Source organism: Artemia franciscana, chromosome 16, assembly GCF_032884065.1.
Source record: "Artemia franciscana chromosome 16, ASM3288406v1, whole genome shotgun sequence".
Taxonomy (NCBI): domain Eukaryota; kingdom Metazoa; phylum Arthropoda; class Branchiopoda; order Anostraca; family Artemiidae; genus Artemia; species Artemia franciscana.
In genome coordinates this window covers 8142052-8159313 of record NC_088878.1, presented here as the reverse complement: position 1 = coordinate 8159313, position 17262 = coordinate 8142052, and the positions used below count along the sequence as shown (strand labels likewise).

At 34.7% G+C, this 17262-nt stretch overlaps 1 protein-coding gene across 4 annotated transcripts in view; it reads left to right on the top strand.

Moving 5' to 3' along the window:
* Positions 1-16977, top strand: part of LOC136037009 (malectin-A-like) — a 36265-nt gene extending 19288 nt beyond the window's left edge. For all 4 annotated transcript variants that reach the window (XM_065719422.1, XM_065719421.1, XM_065719423.1 and 1 more), the window contains exons 3-6: positions 4249-4428; positions 8472-8582; positions 14885-14991; positions 16811-16977. In XM_065719422.1, the coding sequence (XP_065575494.1) occupies positions 4249-4428; positions 8472-8582; positions 14885-14991; positions 16811-16895 (483 nt within the window). In that variant the 3' untranslated portion in view covers positions 16896-16977. The remainder of the gene's footprint in view (positions 1-4248; positions 4429-8471; positions 8583-14884; positions 14992-16810) is intronic.
* Positions 16978-17262: the final 285 nt, after the last annotated feature.

The following is a 17262-nucleotide window of genomic DNA, read 5'->3' as shown; positions in this document are numbered from 1 at the left end:
TATAATTTTGACCATAGTGTGACCTAGGCATTCGTTTTTACTAATAATGGTTGGTTTTATCAAAATAGCCTATCCTTTTTTTTTGTTATTTTTTTTTTTTTACTAAACCAGCCAAATAATCATGAATGTCCAGATTGTTCAGCTCACTAAATAAATATATAGACAAAAAAAAAGAAAAAGGGAAAAGTGGATAGGAAAAGTATTTTGAACATATTATCAAACTTAAATTTTTGCTCTAGTTGCTTTATTTGATAGACATGTCTTGTATTCGAAGTTTGAAACTAGTTTTCCCCAGCCCGGAAAATGTGAAAAATTACAGCAACATTTCGTTGGCTGTGCTGAAAAAATTATTAGTTGAATCTTTGCCATCAACGAAACGCTGTAATTGTGAATCTTCCATATTTCTGAAATTGTACTTCCTAAGAAGAAATTTTGGTGCTTGTTAATTAAACGAATCACACCCAAGAAGTGAAGTTAGGTTAATCTTAGTGAAATATAACCTACATATAACCTTTAGTTTACATAATAATATAATCTGGGCTATATATTTGTACATTAGGAGGGTGGGGGTCAAGTATTTGGACAGCGCTCCTAACATAACCTACTCCCCCCTCCCACACCCAATGCGCATATATAAAGCCCAGATTATATTATTATATAAACTAAAGATTATGTTAAGGTTATTTCATTAAGATGAAACTATTTTTACATCCTGAATGTTTTTTGTTGAATTAACAAGTACCAAATTTTATTCAAGAAAAATTAACGCTTATTTCTTAAAGACTGTCTCGTATAATATGTTATGTCAGCCTTAAAACAAACTGTTCTCTCTATTTTCTGAAACCCAATTAATGTTGTTATTGTTAAAAAATAAACTCTGTATATATGGTAGTACTGTAGCTTACTAATGTGCCCCAAAACACACAACAAATTTTACTATGAAAAGTTTCCTTGTTTGAGATGCATTCCAAAACAAATAGACAAAGTAGACTGAATTTCTTGTGAAATGATTTAAAACTGAGAGGAAAACACATGCTATTGAAATCCATTGATTCGAAGAAGTTATAAGGTATTGAAAACTAGAAGAAAAACCATCTACAAGTAACTGGACAAGGGCATTGGAGAGGCGTATTTGCAAGGGCCTAAAGGTCGGAGTCTGTTACTGGCGGGGACTCAAGGCTTGAGTTGCTGAGTAGAGAAAGCCCCATTGTAGTAGTGTTTTTATTGTTTGATTTTGGCTAATCAGAATATTTGAGTATGTAATTGCAAGTACTGGGAAAGTGATTAAGTATTGGTCGTTTGGATTTTAGGGTATAAGATTGGATTTTAGGGTCTAAAAATACTGAATGGTCTAAAGAATGGGTTTATGGGTCTAAATAGGATCCAGTAATTGCTGCAAAGTAGTAAAGAGCAAACCATAGATTACAGGAACCGAATATCAAAGTGCGTGTTTTTGTGAATTTAAAATGTAAAAGAAATGCTATTTCACACTGATTCAGGAATGGTATTGATTATTATTTTCGATAATTATTGATAGACTAGTATCGATTATTATGTTATAGCATTATAGCATAGTATCAAACAGTTCGTGATAACGAACTGTAGTAAGGAGCGACCCGGCTCAATAGTAACCGAAACTCTAAAAAATGGAATTTTGATACCAATATTTACATCAAAAGAATTGAATTTTAATGCTGATTTTAAATATATAACTTTCATCAAGATTAGTCTTACTCATCAAAAGTTACGAGCCTGAGAAAATTTGCTTCATTTTAGAAAATAGGGGGAAACACTCCTTAAGAGTCATACGATCTTAACGAAAATCACACCATCGGATTCAGCATATCATAGAACCCTATCGTAGAAGTTTCAAGCCCCTATCTACAAAAATGTGGAATTTCGCATTTTTGTCAGAAGACAGAGGAGACAGAAGAAATCACGGATGCGTGTTTATTTGTTTTGTTGTTGTTGTTTTTTGTTGTTGTTTTTTTCCAGGGGTGATCGTATCGACACAGTGGTCCTAGAATGTCATGAAAGGGTTCATTCTAACGGAAATTAAAAGTTCTAGTGCCCTTTATAAGTGAAAAAAAAATGGAGGGCACCTAAGCCCCCTCCCACGCTCATTTTTTCCCTAAGGTCACCGGATCAAAATTCTGAGATAGCCATTTTATTCACCATAGTCGAAAAACCTAATAGCTATATCTTTGGGGACGAATTACTCCCCCGCAGTCCCCATGGGAGGGCCTGCACGTTACGAACTTTGACCTGTGTTTAAATACAGTAATGGTTACTGGGAAGTGTACAGACGTTTTCAGGGGATTTTTTTTGGTTTGGGGCGGGGGAGAGTTGAGGGGAGGGTTTAAGTGGAAGGATCTTTCCATGGAGAACTTTTCATGGGGGAAGAGACTTTCAGTGGAGGGGGCGCAGGATTTTCTAGCATTATTTAAAAAAAAACAATGAAAAAATAAATATGAAATTTTTTTTTTACTGAAAGTGAGGAGCAGCATTAAAACTGAAAACGAACAGACATTATAACGCATATGAGGGGTTTACCTCCTCGTATTACCTTCGCTCTTTACGCTAAAGTATTTTTAGTAATTACAACTATTTATTCTACGGCGTTTGTGATTCTGGGGTCATTCTTAAGGAATTGGGACAAAATTTAAGCTTTAGTGTAAAGAGCGAGGTATCGACGAGGGGTGAGCCCCCTCATATACGCAATAAAAACATACGAATATAGAAGTGAAGTTCGCTACATAATTTTATTTTTCATTTTTTATTCTACGCAATAAAAACATACGAATAGAGAAATTCGCTACGTAAGTTAATTCGTAAGTTACGTATATTTTTTACTTATGAAAACGTTCGTAAAAAATTAAAAGTTATAGTTGCCTTTTTAAGTAATCAAAAAAAATTGGAGGGCAACTAGGCCTCCTCCCTCGCTCATTTTTTCTCAAAATCTTCCGATTAAAACTATGAAGAAGCCATTTAGCCAAAAAAAAAATAATATGCAAATCCCGTTTAAATCAAAACGCATTAATTCAAAAAAGTCCAGAAATTAAACGAAAAAAAAAGTTTTTTTAAATGAAAGTGAGGAGCGACATTAAAACTTAAAACGAACAGAAATTACTCCGTATATGAAAGGGGCTTTTCCTCCTCAGCGCCCCGCTCTTTACGCTAAAGTTTTTTTTTACTGTTTTAAAAAGTAGAGTTAAGAGAAAGAATCAAACTTTAGCGTAAAGAGCGGGGCGTTGAGGAGGAAAAGCCCCTTTCATATACGGAGTAATTTCTATTCGTTTTAAGTTTCAATGTCGCTCCTTACTTTCATTTGAAAAAAAACTTGTTTTGAGTATAGCATAATATATGGTATAGTATATATAGTATAGACTAGTATCGATTATTATCGATTGATTATTATTCATATTAAGATTTTACAGACTATCTGGTCTGTAGTAGGAATAAGTGCGAATAAAACTGGGGATATTTGGCTCCAAGAATTGTGTAATTCGCCTCACAAGTCAAATTCCCAGTTCAATAATCTAATTTTGTACATATTGCAAATTTTATAATATCAAAACGCAACTATTAAATATTGCCTTTTTGGATTTAATTTGGTATCACGAGAACCAAAGTCTCTCAATAATAAGCCATTAAATTGTTTCGAATCTCTAAAAGTACCACTTTCTGCAAAAGCCTCGTGACTGCAAAACTCTTAATCTGATGTTGTATTATGGGGTCACCTCAGGTTAATTGTATTTGGGTTTTTTTCTCTTCAATTTCTTTAATAGCCTTTGAGGCTGCTAGCAAAGTCGCAAAGACGAAGAGGAAAGAACGAAACACTGTTTAGAGAACCAGGATTCTTCTTCTTTTTTTTCTTTTTTTTTGAGTTTGTAGAATGTGGACTGGGATTTTGCAGAGTTCAAATGGCAAGGAAATTAAATGAACAATATAAGAAGCTATGATCAAGCATGTATAAATCTTGAATTTTAGGGGGAAGGAAAAGAACAATACCCAAAGCTTTTCTGCACACATTCTCTGGTAGTAATTGACATCTTTAAAAGTTTTTTTTTGCTTGATTGTATTCAAGGAATGTAGACAGAAAGTTTTTAACAACTTTTTGGTATATTGTTGTTTTAATTTCAGTGCAATTTTTTTCGTTTTCTTCTGCTTTTTTCTTGCCATAGTGGTCATTTTAAATTGTTGTTTATCATTTCTTATTAACCGTCTCTGCTAATTTTTGTTGTCCAGGTATTTGGCGTTTTACTCAACAATCGCCATAGAGTTATTTCGGATCTTGATATATATGAGAAGGTTGGCAAAGCAGTAGCCCATGACGAGTATATACCCTTCAGCGTGCAAAATGGAAAAATGAATTTTAATGGCGAGTCATCTACAGTATATGATTCTTTCAGGTTGGATTTTTTGAAGGTAAAGATAATGGTGTCTTCTTTTAGCTTTAATAAACTACGGGGATTAGACTCCTCGTTTTCCATGGAGTAGAGACTTCCTTAAAAATTATTCAAAAGTTCTACAAGAATATGAAAAGTGAAATAATTTCCTAGATTGTACTGCCTTTACATTTACTATTAAAACGAAATGAAAATATAGAAAAAAAATGTAGTAAGACCGTGATTTTTTTTTGCAGTAATCATAATAAAAACTGGAATATTTTGGCTTCATATCCAGAAGCATTTATCAACGAGAAACATTTTTTTTTCTGGCGGGGAGATGATGTAAGATAAGGAAAAAATCAATCAGCAGGATAAATTTATTTACTTTGGCAGTATTATTAGTGAAAAGGGCGTATGAGGCGACTGTATACGAAGTAGAATAGTCAAGACTCAGGTTTTTTTTCACCATCGAAAAACTATTGGAAGAATATAAAGATAAGTCTGCGAATTACAAAATTGAATGCACTAGTAATGACAGCAGTGAAGTATGGATCTGAGACGTGGGGGCTTTGAAAGTCTAAGGAATACAATAAGCTGCACAGAAAATAGGGATTGTCCCTACTCTCTAGGGCTGTAATGACAGAAAGGTTAAGATATCTAAGCAATAATTTACAGGTGGAAGATGACAGTAGGCCAAAGATTTGTATTTTGACAGACCATCTCAAACAAAACGAAAAGCAGGTCGTCCCCAAATCGGGCCTAGACAAGTCACGAGGACAGATTCCAAGGAAATTTGAACTTCATGGGAGGAGGTGGAGATTGAAGCTTCAAGTAGATTGAAGTGGATGTATGCAGTTTTGTTGGCCTCAAGCGTCTTCGCGCTGCAGTGAGATTGGACGGATTCCAAGAAAATTTGAACTTCATGGGAAGAGGTGAAGATTGAAGCTTCAAGTATATTGAAGTGGATGTATGCTGTTTTGTTGGCCTCAAGCGTCTTCGTGCTGCAGTGAGATTGGACGGATTCCAAGAAAATTTGAACTTCATGGGAGGAGGTGAAGATTGAAGCTTAAAGTAGATTGAAGTGGGTGTATAATGTTTTGTTGGCCTCAAGCGTCTTCGTGCTGCAGTGAGATTGGACGGATTCCAAGAAAATTTGAACTTCATGGGAGGAGGTGAAGATTGAAACTTCAAGTAGATTGAAGTGGATGTATGCTGTTTTGTTGGCCTCAAGCGTCTTCGTGCTGCAGTGAGATTGGACGGATTCCAAGAAAATTTGAACTTCATGGGAGGAGGTGAAGATTGAAGCTTCAAGTAGATTGAAGTGGATTAATGCTGTTTTGTTGGCCTCAATCGTCTTCGTGCTGCAGTGAGATTGGACGGATTCCAAGAAAATTTGAACTTCGTGGGAGGAGGTGAAGATTGAAGCTTCAAGTAGATTGAAGTGGATGTATGCTGTTTTGTTGGCCTCAAGCGTCTTCGTTCCGCAGTGAGATTGGACGGATTCCAAGAAAATTTGAACTTCATGGGAGGAGGTGAAGATTGAAGCTTAAAGTAGATTGAAGTGGATGTATGCTGTTTTGTTGGCCTCAACCGTCTTCGTGCTGCAGTGAGATTGGACGGATTCCAAGAAAATTTGAACTTCATGGGAGAAGGTGAAGATTGAAGCTTCAAGTAGATTGAAGTGGATGTTTGCTGTTTTGTTGGCCTCAAGCGTCTTCGTGCTGCAGTGAGATTGGACGGATTCCAAGAAAATTTGAACTTCATGGGAGGAGGTGAAGATTGAAGCTTAAAGTAGATTGAAGTGGATGTATGCTGTTTTGTTGGCCTCAAGCGTCTTCGTGCTGCAGTGAGATTGGACGGATTCCAAGAAAATTTGAACTTCATGGGAGGAGGTGAAGATTGAAGCTTCAAGTAGATTGAAGTGGATGTATGATGTTTTGTTGGCCTCAAGCGTCTTCATGCTGCAGTGAGATTGGACGGATTCCAAGAAAATTTGAACTTCATGGGAGGAGGTGAAGATTGAAGCTTCAAGTAGATTGAAGTGGATGTATGCTGTTTTGTTGGCCTCAAGCGTCTTCGTGCTGCAGTGAGATTGAACGGATTCCAAGAAAATTTGAACTTCATGGGAGGAGGTGAAGATTGAAGCTTCAAGTAGATTGAAGTGGATGTATGCTGTTTTGTTGGCCTCAAGCGTCTTCGTGCTGCAGTGAGATTGGACGGATTCCAAGAAAATTTGAACTTCATGGGAGGAGGTGAAGATTGAAGCTTCAAGTAGATTGAAGTGGATGTATGCTGTTTTGTTGGCCTCAAGCGTCTTCGTGCTGCAGTGAGATTGGACGGATTCCAAGAAAATTTGAACTTCATGGGAGGAGGTGAAGATTGAAGCTTCAAGTAGATTGAAGTGGATGTATGCTGTTTTGTTGGCCTCAAGCGTCTTCGTGCTGCAGTGAGATTGGACGGATTCCAAGAAAATTTGAACTTCATGGGAGGAGGTGAAGATTGAAGCTTCAAGTAGATTAAAGTGGATGTATGCTGTTTTGTTGGCCTCAAGCGTCTTCGTGCTGCAGTGAGATTGGACGGAATCCAAGAAAATTTGAACTTCATGGGAGGAGGTGAAAATTGAAGCTTCAAGTAGATTGAAGTGGATGTATGCTGTTTTGTTGGCCTCAAGCGTCTTCTTGCTGCAGTGAGATTGGACGGATTCCAAGAAAATTTGAGCTTCATGGGAGGAGGTGAAGATTGAAGCTTCAAATAGATTGAAGTGGATGTATGCTGTTTTGTTGGCCTCAAGCGTCTTCGTGCTGCAGTGAGTTTTTTGGAGCAGTAGTTATCTGAGGCCAAAGTTGCTGTACATAAATCCGAGCTTAAAACCCGTTGAGTGCATATTCTGCCAATAGTTTTGATTTTCACCCCATTTGGTATGAAAGGTTTTTGGAGATTGTTGATTACAAATCTGAGGCTAATATAACAGCATAGAAGTCCAAAAACTAAAACCACAAACAATTATTTATTCATCAAAGGGGTTACACAGCCATTAGTCCAGTAGAAAGTAGTTCTCACCCCATGAACATTGACCAAGTCTTTCATGTTGGTTATTTTACCTGTTGTTAATTTTCTATTGATATTCTTTTTTATTCAGTTTTTTAACAGACGTTTTTTGAAAAATAATCTAAAAGGTATATATTTTGAAAGAGACTATAAAAGATAGTCCTGCGAAAACTTTAATTCTCCAATTCATAGTAAAAAAGGAATAATAAAAAAAAAAACATTACGATATAATAAACTCAATAAGAACATATAATTCTTGATACGACATCGTCTTTAAGGTATTGTTTGGTTCCCGTTTTGTTTCTTTCACAGTGTAATTTTGACTTACCTTTAGTACTTTTTTTCATGATATGCAAATGTTTTAAAATTCCTATTAACTATTTGTGGGACTGATATTACTAATCAAACCAAAAGTTTCCACTTAAAGGAAATTTTATAAGCCTAAATTTGGAACGATTTTTAAGATTGATGAACGATTTTAAGAACGATTGATAAGCCTAAATTGGGAAAGATTTTCACTCGCTTGTAAGGATTTTTGGGGGGGATACTCTAGGGGAGCATTACCTGCTTTTGCCCCTCCTCCCCTTCTGATGCTAACGGGGACCAACAGTTTCTTAGGTAGATAATTTTTTTTGAACGAGTTGAACCAAAGCTATTGTGGAGAAAATAGAGTATTTAAAATACTTAAACTGGAAATAAATAGTTTTTTCAATACAAATAACTTAGGAGAACAGGCAGAACAAATAAATAAAAGTTTACATAGAATGAAAAAATGGTAGATTCACCGTTTACGTATGAGGTTATATCTTCAGAGTTTTGATAGAATTACATGTGCTCAAAATTTCTACTAGCAGTACTTACTTAAATAATTGCACTGATTTTCCAAAATATAGAAAACACGTCGAAATTGAAAGAAAAAACGTGACAAAACGGAAAGCTATTATTTGAGTTTAAGAAAGCTCTAGGAGAATAAAATATTTTCGTTTTTATGACAAAAATTTAATTTGTTCCACATTTTTATTCCTTCCTCAGGATACATTTGGCTCTTTTCATATCAACTGTATAAAAGTGACTTTCTGTTTTAGGGAGAAGTGGAAAACCCGAAAATCAACGCTTTCTACTTATATAAAGGAGATATTAAAGGTATTGTAATTTTTTCTTTGGTTATATTGATAATTGTGTTTGAAAAGGCCTTAGAAAAGCCTTATATAGAAAAATCACATAAAATGTTGAAAAGACTGTTATTGGAATTGTCATTGCTTGGGCAGCTCAGATCTTTGGCCCTCTCAGGTTGCCTCTGGTAAACTTTCCTTCATGTCTTCTTGCCTTGGAATTGTTTTTTTCTAGATGATGAGTTTCTCTTTTCTTGTTAACCTTCCAACCATCTAACCTTTTCCTTTTCAATCTTCCAACCATCCAACTTACTTTTTCCGTCAACCTTCCTACCATCTGACCTTTCTTTTCTTGTTTATCTTCCAACCATCCACCCTTCCTTTCCTTGTCGATCAAATGACCTTTTTCTTGTCAATCTTCCAACCATCCAACCTCCTTTTTTTCTTCCACCTTCCAACCATCTGACCTTCCTTTTCTTGTCTACCGTCCAACCATACAACCTACTTTTTCTCGTCAGCCTTCAAACCATCCGACCTTCCTTTTCATGCCAACCTTTCAACCATCCAAGCCTCCTTTTCTTGTCAACTTTCCAACTGACTAGCCTTCCTTTTCTTGTAAACCTTCCAATAATCAGACCTTCTTTTTTTTGCCATCTTTCCAACCACCTGGCAATCCTTTCTTTTGTCTACCTTCCAACCATACTACCTGTTTTATCAGGGCATTTTTCCAACCATCCGACATTCCTTTCTTGTCAATCTACCAATCCTCCAACTTTCCTTTTCTTCTTAACCTTCCAACCATCCGACTTTACTTTTCTTATCCTTTTTCCAACCTCCCAAAATTACTTTTCTTGACTGTGTCTTTGCAAAAGAAATAATGTCTTCGCGTCCTGCATCAAATTTCCGCATTTTCCCTTTTTTTTAGCTTGCTGTTTGGCTTGTTGGCTTGTTGCAATTCAGTAATGTGTTTCGGTGCAGCTATAACTGGTGTATTCCTTGTTGAAACTTTTAGATTGTCCGATTTTGCTATTTGATGGGGATGCATAAAACCGTGAAAGTCATTTGAATGGCCTCATTTTGAAAAGTTCTGTAAAGGCTCGGTTTAGGAAAGAGATATAGAGAGGAAGATTTAAACCTATTAATTTCAGGGCCACATCCCAAAGGAAAAGCGAGAGGGCTAATTCACCCTCCTCCTCAACAGCAAAAGTGAAAAAAACACTACATTTGAATTGCTTTTATACGTCTGTTTCCATATGTAAGGATTGAAGTTCAAGCCAAGCTTTTGCAATATAGGATTATCATAAGAAATTTTGTAAGTAAAACAGTTCAAAATAGGGATGATATCTTTTTATTGACAGTGAATAGATATAAAATTATTTAACTGGATATTTCGAACACATATACAGGGTTCATCATCAGCAGTAAAACTAAAAGACATGAATAAAAATAAACAAAATTTATACCTAATAAACTAATTACATATAGTTTATTGCTCTCATTTTTTTCAATGCAACAGCGGAGGCAAATCTCTTTGACCTTTTCGGTTCCGGTTCATTAGAATTATCTGACATATTACGTGGACAGAGGTCATAGCTCTTAGGTGAGGTGATATTTACTTTATTTGACCTCAGTAAATTATCATAAATTGAATTCAATCCAAATTCACCTGTATCTCTGTTTATGGAATTATTCTTGAATAGAATTTTTTTTAATTTTGATTGTTTCCCTGAAAATTTGCTTTAAACCTTGGTTCCTAGAAATCAAAGAAACATTTTCAAACAAAATAAAATGATTTGGAAAATTAAAGATATGTTCCGAGAGGGCCGACGTGAAATCTTCAGGTTTGGTATTTTGCTTTAAAGACGATGAAATAGAATTATGATGTTGTTGCAATCTCATTTTTAAATTCTGGTTAGTACGTCCCACATCAGAGCTTCCACAAGTGCATGGGATTTTATAAACCCCACTTTGTTGCTCTACGGAAGTCCGATCCTTTCCAGAATTTAAAAAACTAGCCAAAGTATTACTACCTCTTAAAGCTTCCTTTAAGCCATTATTTTGTAAAATTCTTTTAAGTTTTTCACTCAAACCTGGAACATATGGTAGAGAACAAAAAATATCTTTCTTTTCTGTTGTTTCCAGAATATCGTCAGAAAATTCTAGAAATTTTTTCCTTCTTTTCGAAAAAGTCTGGTCAATTAACCGACCCGGATAATGATTACTTATTAAAATCTCTTTTAACAACAATAATTCCTCCTCAACGAAATTTGGAGAACAAATTCTAAAAATGCGGTCAGTTAAGGATATGATTAAACCAATTTTTACTTGGCGAGCATGACCGGAGAAAAACGAAAAAAATCTGTTATTGTTAGTAGGTTCTGTAAATCTTAAAATATAGACTATTTTCATATTTTAAAAGAAGGACATCCAGAAAAGGAAGTTTATTATCCTCTTCTAATTCTATTGTAAATTTTAAATCACCTCCCCAAAAATTAAGATGTTCTAAAAAACTTTTTAATTCCTCCACCCCATAATTCCATACTGAAATTATGTCATACCTATATCTCCCCCAAAATATATGTTTTAAAACGTATGAATCTAACGCTATTGTTTCAATATTTTCTACAAAACAATTTGCTAATAAAGTAGTTTAAGGGGCCCCCATGGGTAAACTATTTACTTGTTCGAAAAAAAAACCCTCTGAATTGAAAAAAATAAGAGAATATGTTGCACAACCTAACTAAATTCATAATTACACCGACTTCTAAAACTGTTTTACCACTAATTAAGTCCAAATTTCTTAGTATCTTTCTTTCAAAAAGAATTTCTGCGGCTTTTAAATCAATACTCGTATACATTGACACTATGTCGAAATTTGAATTTATAGAATTTGAAGAAATCTCCACTTCTTTTAGTTTTTTCACGTTCTGACGAATTCTTAATGTAAGAAATGTGTGTAGACATGAGTGGTTTACGCAATGACACTAGCCACTTACTCAGAGCACTTGTTGGTGACTTTGTGCTCGCAATAATTGGACGTAATGGCAGATTTGGCTTATGTATCTTTGGAAGTCCATATAATTTAGGGCACAAAGAACCCTAGGACACAAAGAATAGTGTCATTGTGTAAACCACTCATGTCTACACAAATTTCTTCCATTAAAAATTCGTCAGAACTTGTAAAAAGCTAAAAGACGTGGATATTTCTTCAAATTCTATAATTTCAAGTTTCGACATAGTGTCAATGTATACGAGTATTGATGTAAAAGCCGCAGAAATTCTTCTCGGAAGAAAGATACTAAGAAACTAGGACTTAATTAGTGGTGAAACAGTTTTGGAAGTCGGTGTAATTATGAATTTAGTTAGGTTGTGCAACATATTCTCTTATTTTTTTCAATTCAGAGAGGGTTTTTTCGAACAAGTAAATGTTTTACCCTTTACAAAATAATGGCTTAAAGGAAGCTTTAAGAGGTAGTAATACTTTGGCTAGTTTTTTAAATTCTGGAAAGGATCGGACTTCCGTAGAGCAACAAAGTGGGGTTTATAAAATCCCATGTACTTGTGGAAGCTCTGATGTGGGACGTACTAACCAGAATTTAAAAATGAGATTTCTTTGATTTCTAGGGACCAAGATTTATAGCAAATTTTCAGGGAAACAATCAAAATTTAAAAAAAAATTCTATTCAAGAATAATTCCATAAACAGAGATACAGGTGAATTTGGATTGAATTCAATTTATGATTATTTACTGAGGTCAAATAAAGTAAATATCACCTCACCTAAGAGCTATGACCTCTGTCCACGTAATATGTCAGATAATTCTAATGAACCGGAACCGAAAAGGTCAAAGAGATTTGCCTCCGCTGTTGCATTGAAAAAAATGAGAGCAATAAACTATATGTAATTAGTTTATAAGGTATAAATTTTGTTTATTTTTATTCATGTCTTTTAGTTTTACTGCTGATGATGAACACTGTATATGTGTTCGAAATATCCAGTTAAATAATTTTATATCTATTCACTGTCAATAAAAAGGTATCATCCCTATTTTGAACTATTTTACTTTTGTCATGGAAAGGCAGTGTGGTCTTCGAAGTTATCTAAGAAATTTTGTTATACTTTCTTACATGCTACACGTACTAATCGAGTTCAATATGAGCATATCAACCTGATTAAATTCCGTTTGATTCATAAAATGCACTAAATCTGCGATGTAGTTCATAAACAAAATATTACATATATCCTTTTAATGATGCATAAAGGATATATCCTTGAGGGAACGAGATAACTCATAAGTTACTATGCCTAACTCCTTAGCCAGTTAATTTTACTATGGAACCGTTCTGGGAAGATGACTTCCATCAATTCTCCGTTGGGCATGTTCAGTTCATAAAATGGAAGAATTTACAGTCAATACGCTGGTAATCTATTTGGGTAAGGAACTTTTTCAAAAGGTCAAACAAATGTCTCATCAAGCTGATTTCTGCCTTAAAAAGGATTGTTAACTGATGATCTGGAATGTGCAAAGATTACAGAAAAGATACCGTGCCATATTGCCATTTGAGATGCCAGCTCAAATGACATTATCCTGTCAAATGGCATAATTAAAATCTCAGTCAAATCTCAAAATACATACTATGCTTATCGGTAATGCAACTTCTTCATAAAATAATTTACTGTGGCGAATTTTTTCTTTTGCTTACAATATTTTCGTCTGCGCAGACTGGTTAATTAGTTAGTATTTAAAAAATCCACTCTTGAGATGAGACATTGGGTTGGCTTACCAATAAATTTTAACCGTTGGATGCGATATGGTTATAAGGTTGAATTTTCCTTGAATTGATTGGGAGGATAGTTTTGCCGGGCCACCGGCGTCCCAAATTGGTTGAAACCCAGTGGGACGTTCTTCTCTTTTCAATGTTCACAGAAAAAATCCCTTTTAGATCAGTTCTTATTGTGAAAAAGTTGTGCCAGCTCAGTCCGTCAAAGAGACAAGCTTTCTTGAGTTTGTTTTAATTCGGATGGCAGTTCTTTCCTGATTTTAAGGCTAGTCTTATTCTAATTAGCTTGTCTAAGAGATAAACTATTAAATGTGTTCTAAATTAGAAAAAAATGGCATTTCGTCTCGAAACAAGCAAGGTAGTTAAGTACCTGACAAAATGGAGTTTCAAACTTTGACCGAGCTAGACCTGGCACGCGGCAGGCTTCTATGTATGGTTTCTCATCGTTACTTGTCTTCTAGTTACTGACGTGAGCCTCTTCTCCTCGCGTTTGGATTTAAATTCCCGCACGGATTATGAATCATTCTCTTTAAGACTAATTCTCTTAATCGTTTGAATTTGGAATTTCAGCTGAAATATGATCGTCGATTTTAATCGGATTATGGATTCGATCCTGTGGACTCATGATCAATAGCTAATGCATATGTGGTAATCCACGTTTTTCAAATTCAATCTTATGCACATATGCTGCTACGTTTTCAAATATCTATCCTTTATCAATATCATTGATTATATTGTCAAATTTTAGTTTTGCAATCCAAGCAATGAGATCTGGACAATCTTGAGGGGACTGTTCTATAATAGAGTTGTCGTCAGTTTTAATACTTGCTGCTTCTTTAAATTCAGGCCAATCAGGATTGCAAGTCACAATAATAAAGAAATCTGGGGGTCCGAGGCGACGAGCAATAGCCAAGGCGTCTTCAAAATGTTCAGTAAAGTAGCGTGTAGATCCGACGAATGATAACGGTAGTAATACTTTTTAACCAACGAATGCATCCTGTTTGGAGGCTTTTCTGGTTTGGAGACCTGTTTGGGGGCTTATATATATATATATATATATATATATATATATATATATATATATATATATATATATATATATATATATATATATATATATATATATATATATATATATATATGTTACCGTGTATGTCCACAAATTGATGAATTTCGTCATTCACCGGTGAATGTCCAAAATAGCTTTTTTTCTCCTTGGATTTAGTTAGAGTTGCCATTCAACTTTTTCAATTTAATGCAAGAATTTGTGATGACAGGTTAGATTAGATTAGGTTTAATTTATATGTTTCGGATGAAAATAAAAAATGTCTATGTCTATTTCTATGTTTGGTCAGGTAAGATTTTTAACTGATTTCTGATATTTAGAACCAAATTTAACATAATCTAACCTAACCTAACTTTACTTTCACCATCATAGCTTGCATAAGACTGAACAAGCTGACTCTTAAAGCTAATCGAATCCAAGAAGAGATAAACCATTTTCGAACATTCACCAGTGAATGTCGACATTAACTAGATTTCGTTCTTCTAGGTAACACACGCCTATGCAAATTTCTTTTTCTCTTATCTGTTAATCCCAGTATCCGCAAGGCTGATCGATTATGTAATGTTATGGAATTACCGTAAAATAAAAACTCGGTAAGTGAAATTGGTGAAATAAGGTAAAATTGGTAAAATAAGCTACTCCGTAGGGATAAAGGGTAAAATTGGTGTTTTAGAGTTGTCCTCAACTACAAGATCAGTTGAGCATTTCTTTTTAAGTATCACTTACACATTTTTTATTGAAGTTTTTTAATGATTCTGATTTACAGGGGCTAAAAAGGGTCATGCCCCTTCATCTAAAGTTTCATCAGTCTAATAAACTGTCTAGTTTATTTCTTTGGTAATCTTGCGCCTAGGGTAATACCTCAGCAGTTGGACAGTGCCTGGATTCGGACATATATTTCGTAAAAAATGAAATAAAACAGTTTAATTTATCAATATTTAAGAGCAAAATCATATTAGTCATTTTATCTACATTTAAACCTAAAAAATTGCTACTCTATAACCATATTCACCCACATTCCTCATATCATATACGTATTATTTTTTCTTTATTTATAAAAGTACTGAATAAAAGTAAAAAAGAGTGTTGTAACACCTTGATGATTTTAATTGACTAAGCATTGGATCATAATTAATAATTCAATCACTTTCACAGTCATTAAGACTTTCTTCAACAGGATTTGCTCGCAAACCTAGCTGCTCCTCTCCAGAATTAGATTCTTATTCAGTTGACCGTACCTGTTCTGAAGCTCCTTTCCTCAAAAAAAAACGTAAGCTTCCCGGGAAAAAACGGCATAAATACAAGATTTCTCTAAGATGCGAAATCTAAAATAAAATGAGGATATTGATTTTTCTTTGGCCCTCCACATTATTCAAAATCCAGACCGTGTAAGCAAATGGCTCCCCACATTCTTTTAGGAAGGCAATTGATATTAAAAAACATCCATAAATGGAGACCTTGCTCTAAATAGAGATACTAGAGATATTCCTCTAAACCCAATTTGCCATAATTTAAAACTAAAGGATTCAAATAGCATTTTTCTTCAGTTAAAACTAAGATCATCTGACTACACTTTTAATGAAAATTAGGTCAAATAGACAAGCCAAGTCAATCACTAAGCAGAGAATTCTTGCCTAATCTAGTTAATGAATAGTCTTCCATTTATTCTGGCTTGGTTTTTTGGTTTGTTTGGTTCTTTCTTCTACTTAGTTAGAGCTAAATCACATGATTACTTTTCCTTCTTTTTTTTTAGCATTGAAGACGGCTGGGTGGAAGTCCCTGACGAAATATCTACCTCTATCATTTTCGCTTTTATTTTGTCCGCTGGCTGACATTATCCTGATTTTTCTCAGCTATTTAATTGTACTATTTTCTTTCTTTTTTGTCATAGGTTAATCCTGCTTGTAGCCCTTTCTGTCTTTCACAGTTCACACAAATAATGCAATCTTATTTCAACTAATATTTCACCATTTTAAAATTATAATTACCTGTACTATAATACCCTTTATCGCTGTGATAGCAAGAGGCCTAAATCAGATAGACGGCCTTTTGAACCAGGGGACACAGCCATTCACAAAAACAAAATTATACTCAATCCTTTTTCTGCAAGCCTCTTCGCCCTTTTGTTTTCTAAAAATTGCAGGTTTTCGTAAAATATCTAAGATACCGATAAAATACGTAAAACACCAGTAAAATAGGTAAAATACGTGCATTACGTAATTTATGTAAAATAGAAAAATACCCATTTTACGGGGGTCTTTAAAATTACGGTTAACTACGTAATTTCCCCAATTTTACCTTGATCAATTTTACCAACTTGTAGTTACAACTCTACAAGTGTGCTATATATATTTCAGCATTTTGCTGTAGGAGTTTCCAATCCCCTGTTTATCTATGTCATTAACATTCCAGATGTTCCTCGTTTGCCTCCACTGTCATCAGCGGTCAAATAAGAACAGTTCAACGAAGAAGAAGAAGACGAGCCAATTGTCCCTAGAGATAAAATTCGATAGATTTGTGTATTATAGCACAACAGCAACGATTTAAGAAATTTATAATAAAAGTTCTTGTGATATTTACCTAGATTTATCAGCAGTCAGTTGAACCAATCTTATACCAAACCATCTTCTAGACAACACTATAGTGTTTTTTTGTGGATGGTGAAGTCCTCCCTTTGAAAGAGTGGCAGACAGTCTGGTTTTATAATATCAATTTTTCTCTTCTTCTTTTTGATTGTATTAAAGCTTATTCCAATAGGCAATGCATAGAACACCACCCAAAAAAATCCTCCCGGACCCTACCCCAAGTACCACTGAAAACATTCAACCCCTTGGCTGGTCAAGTCAACTTTCTCAAAGCTCACA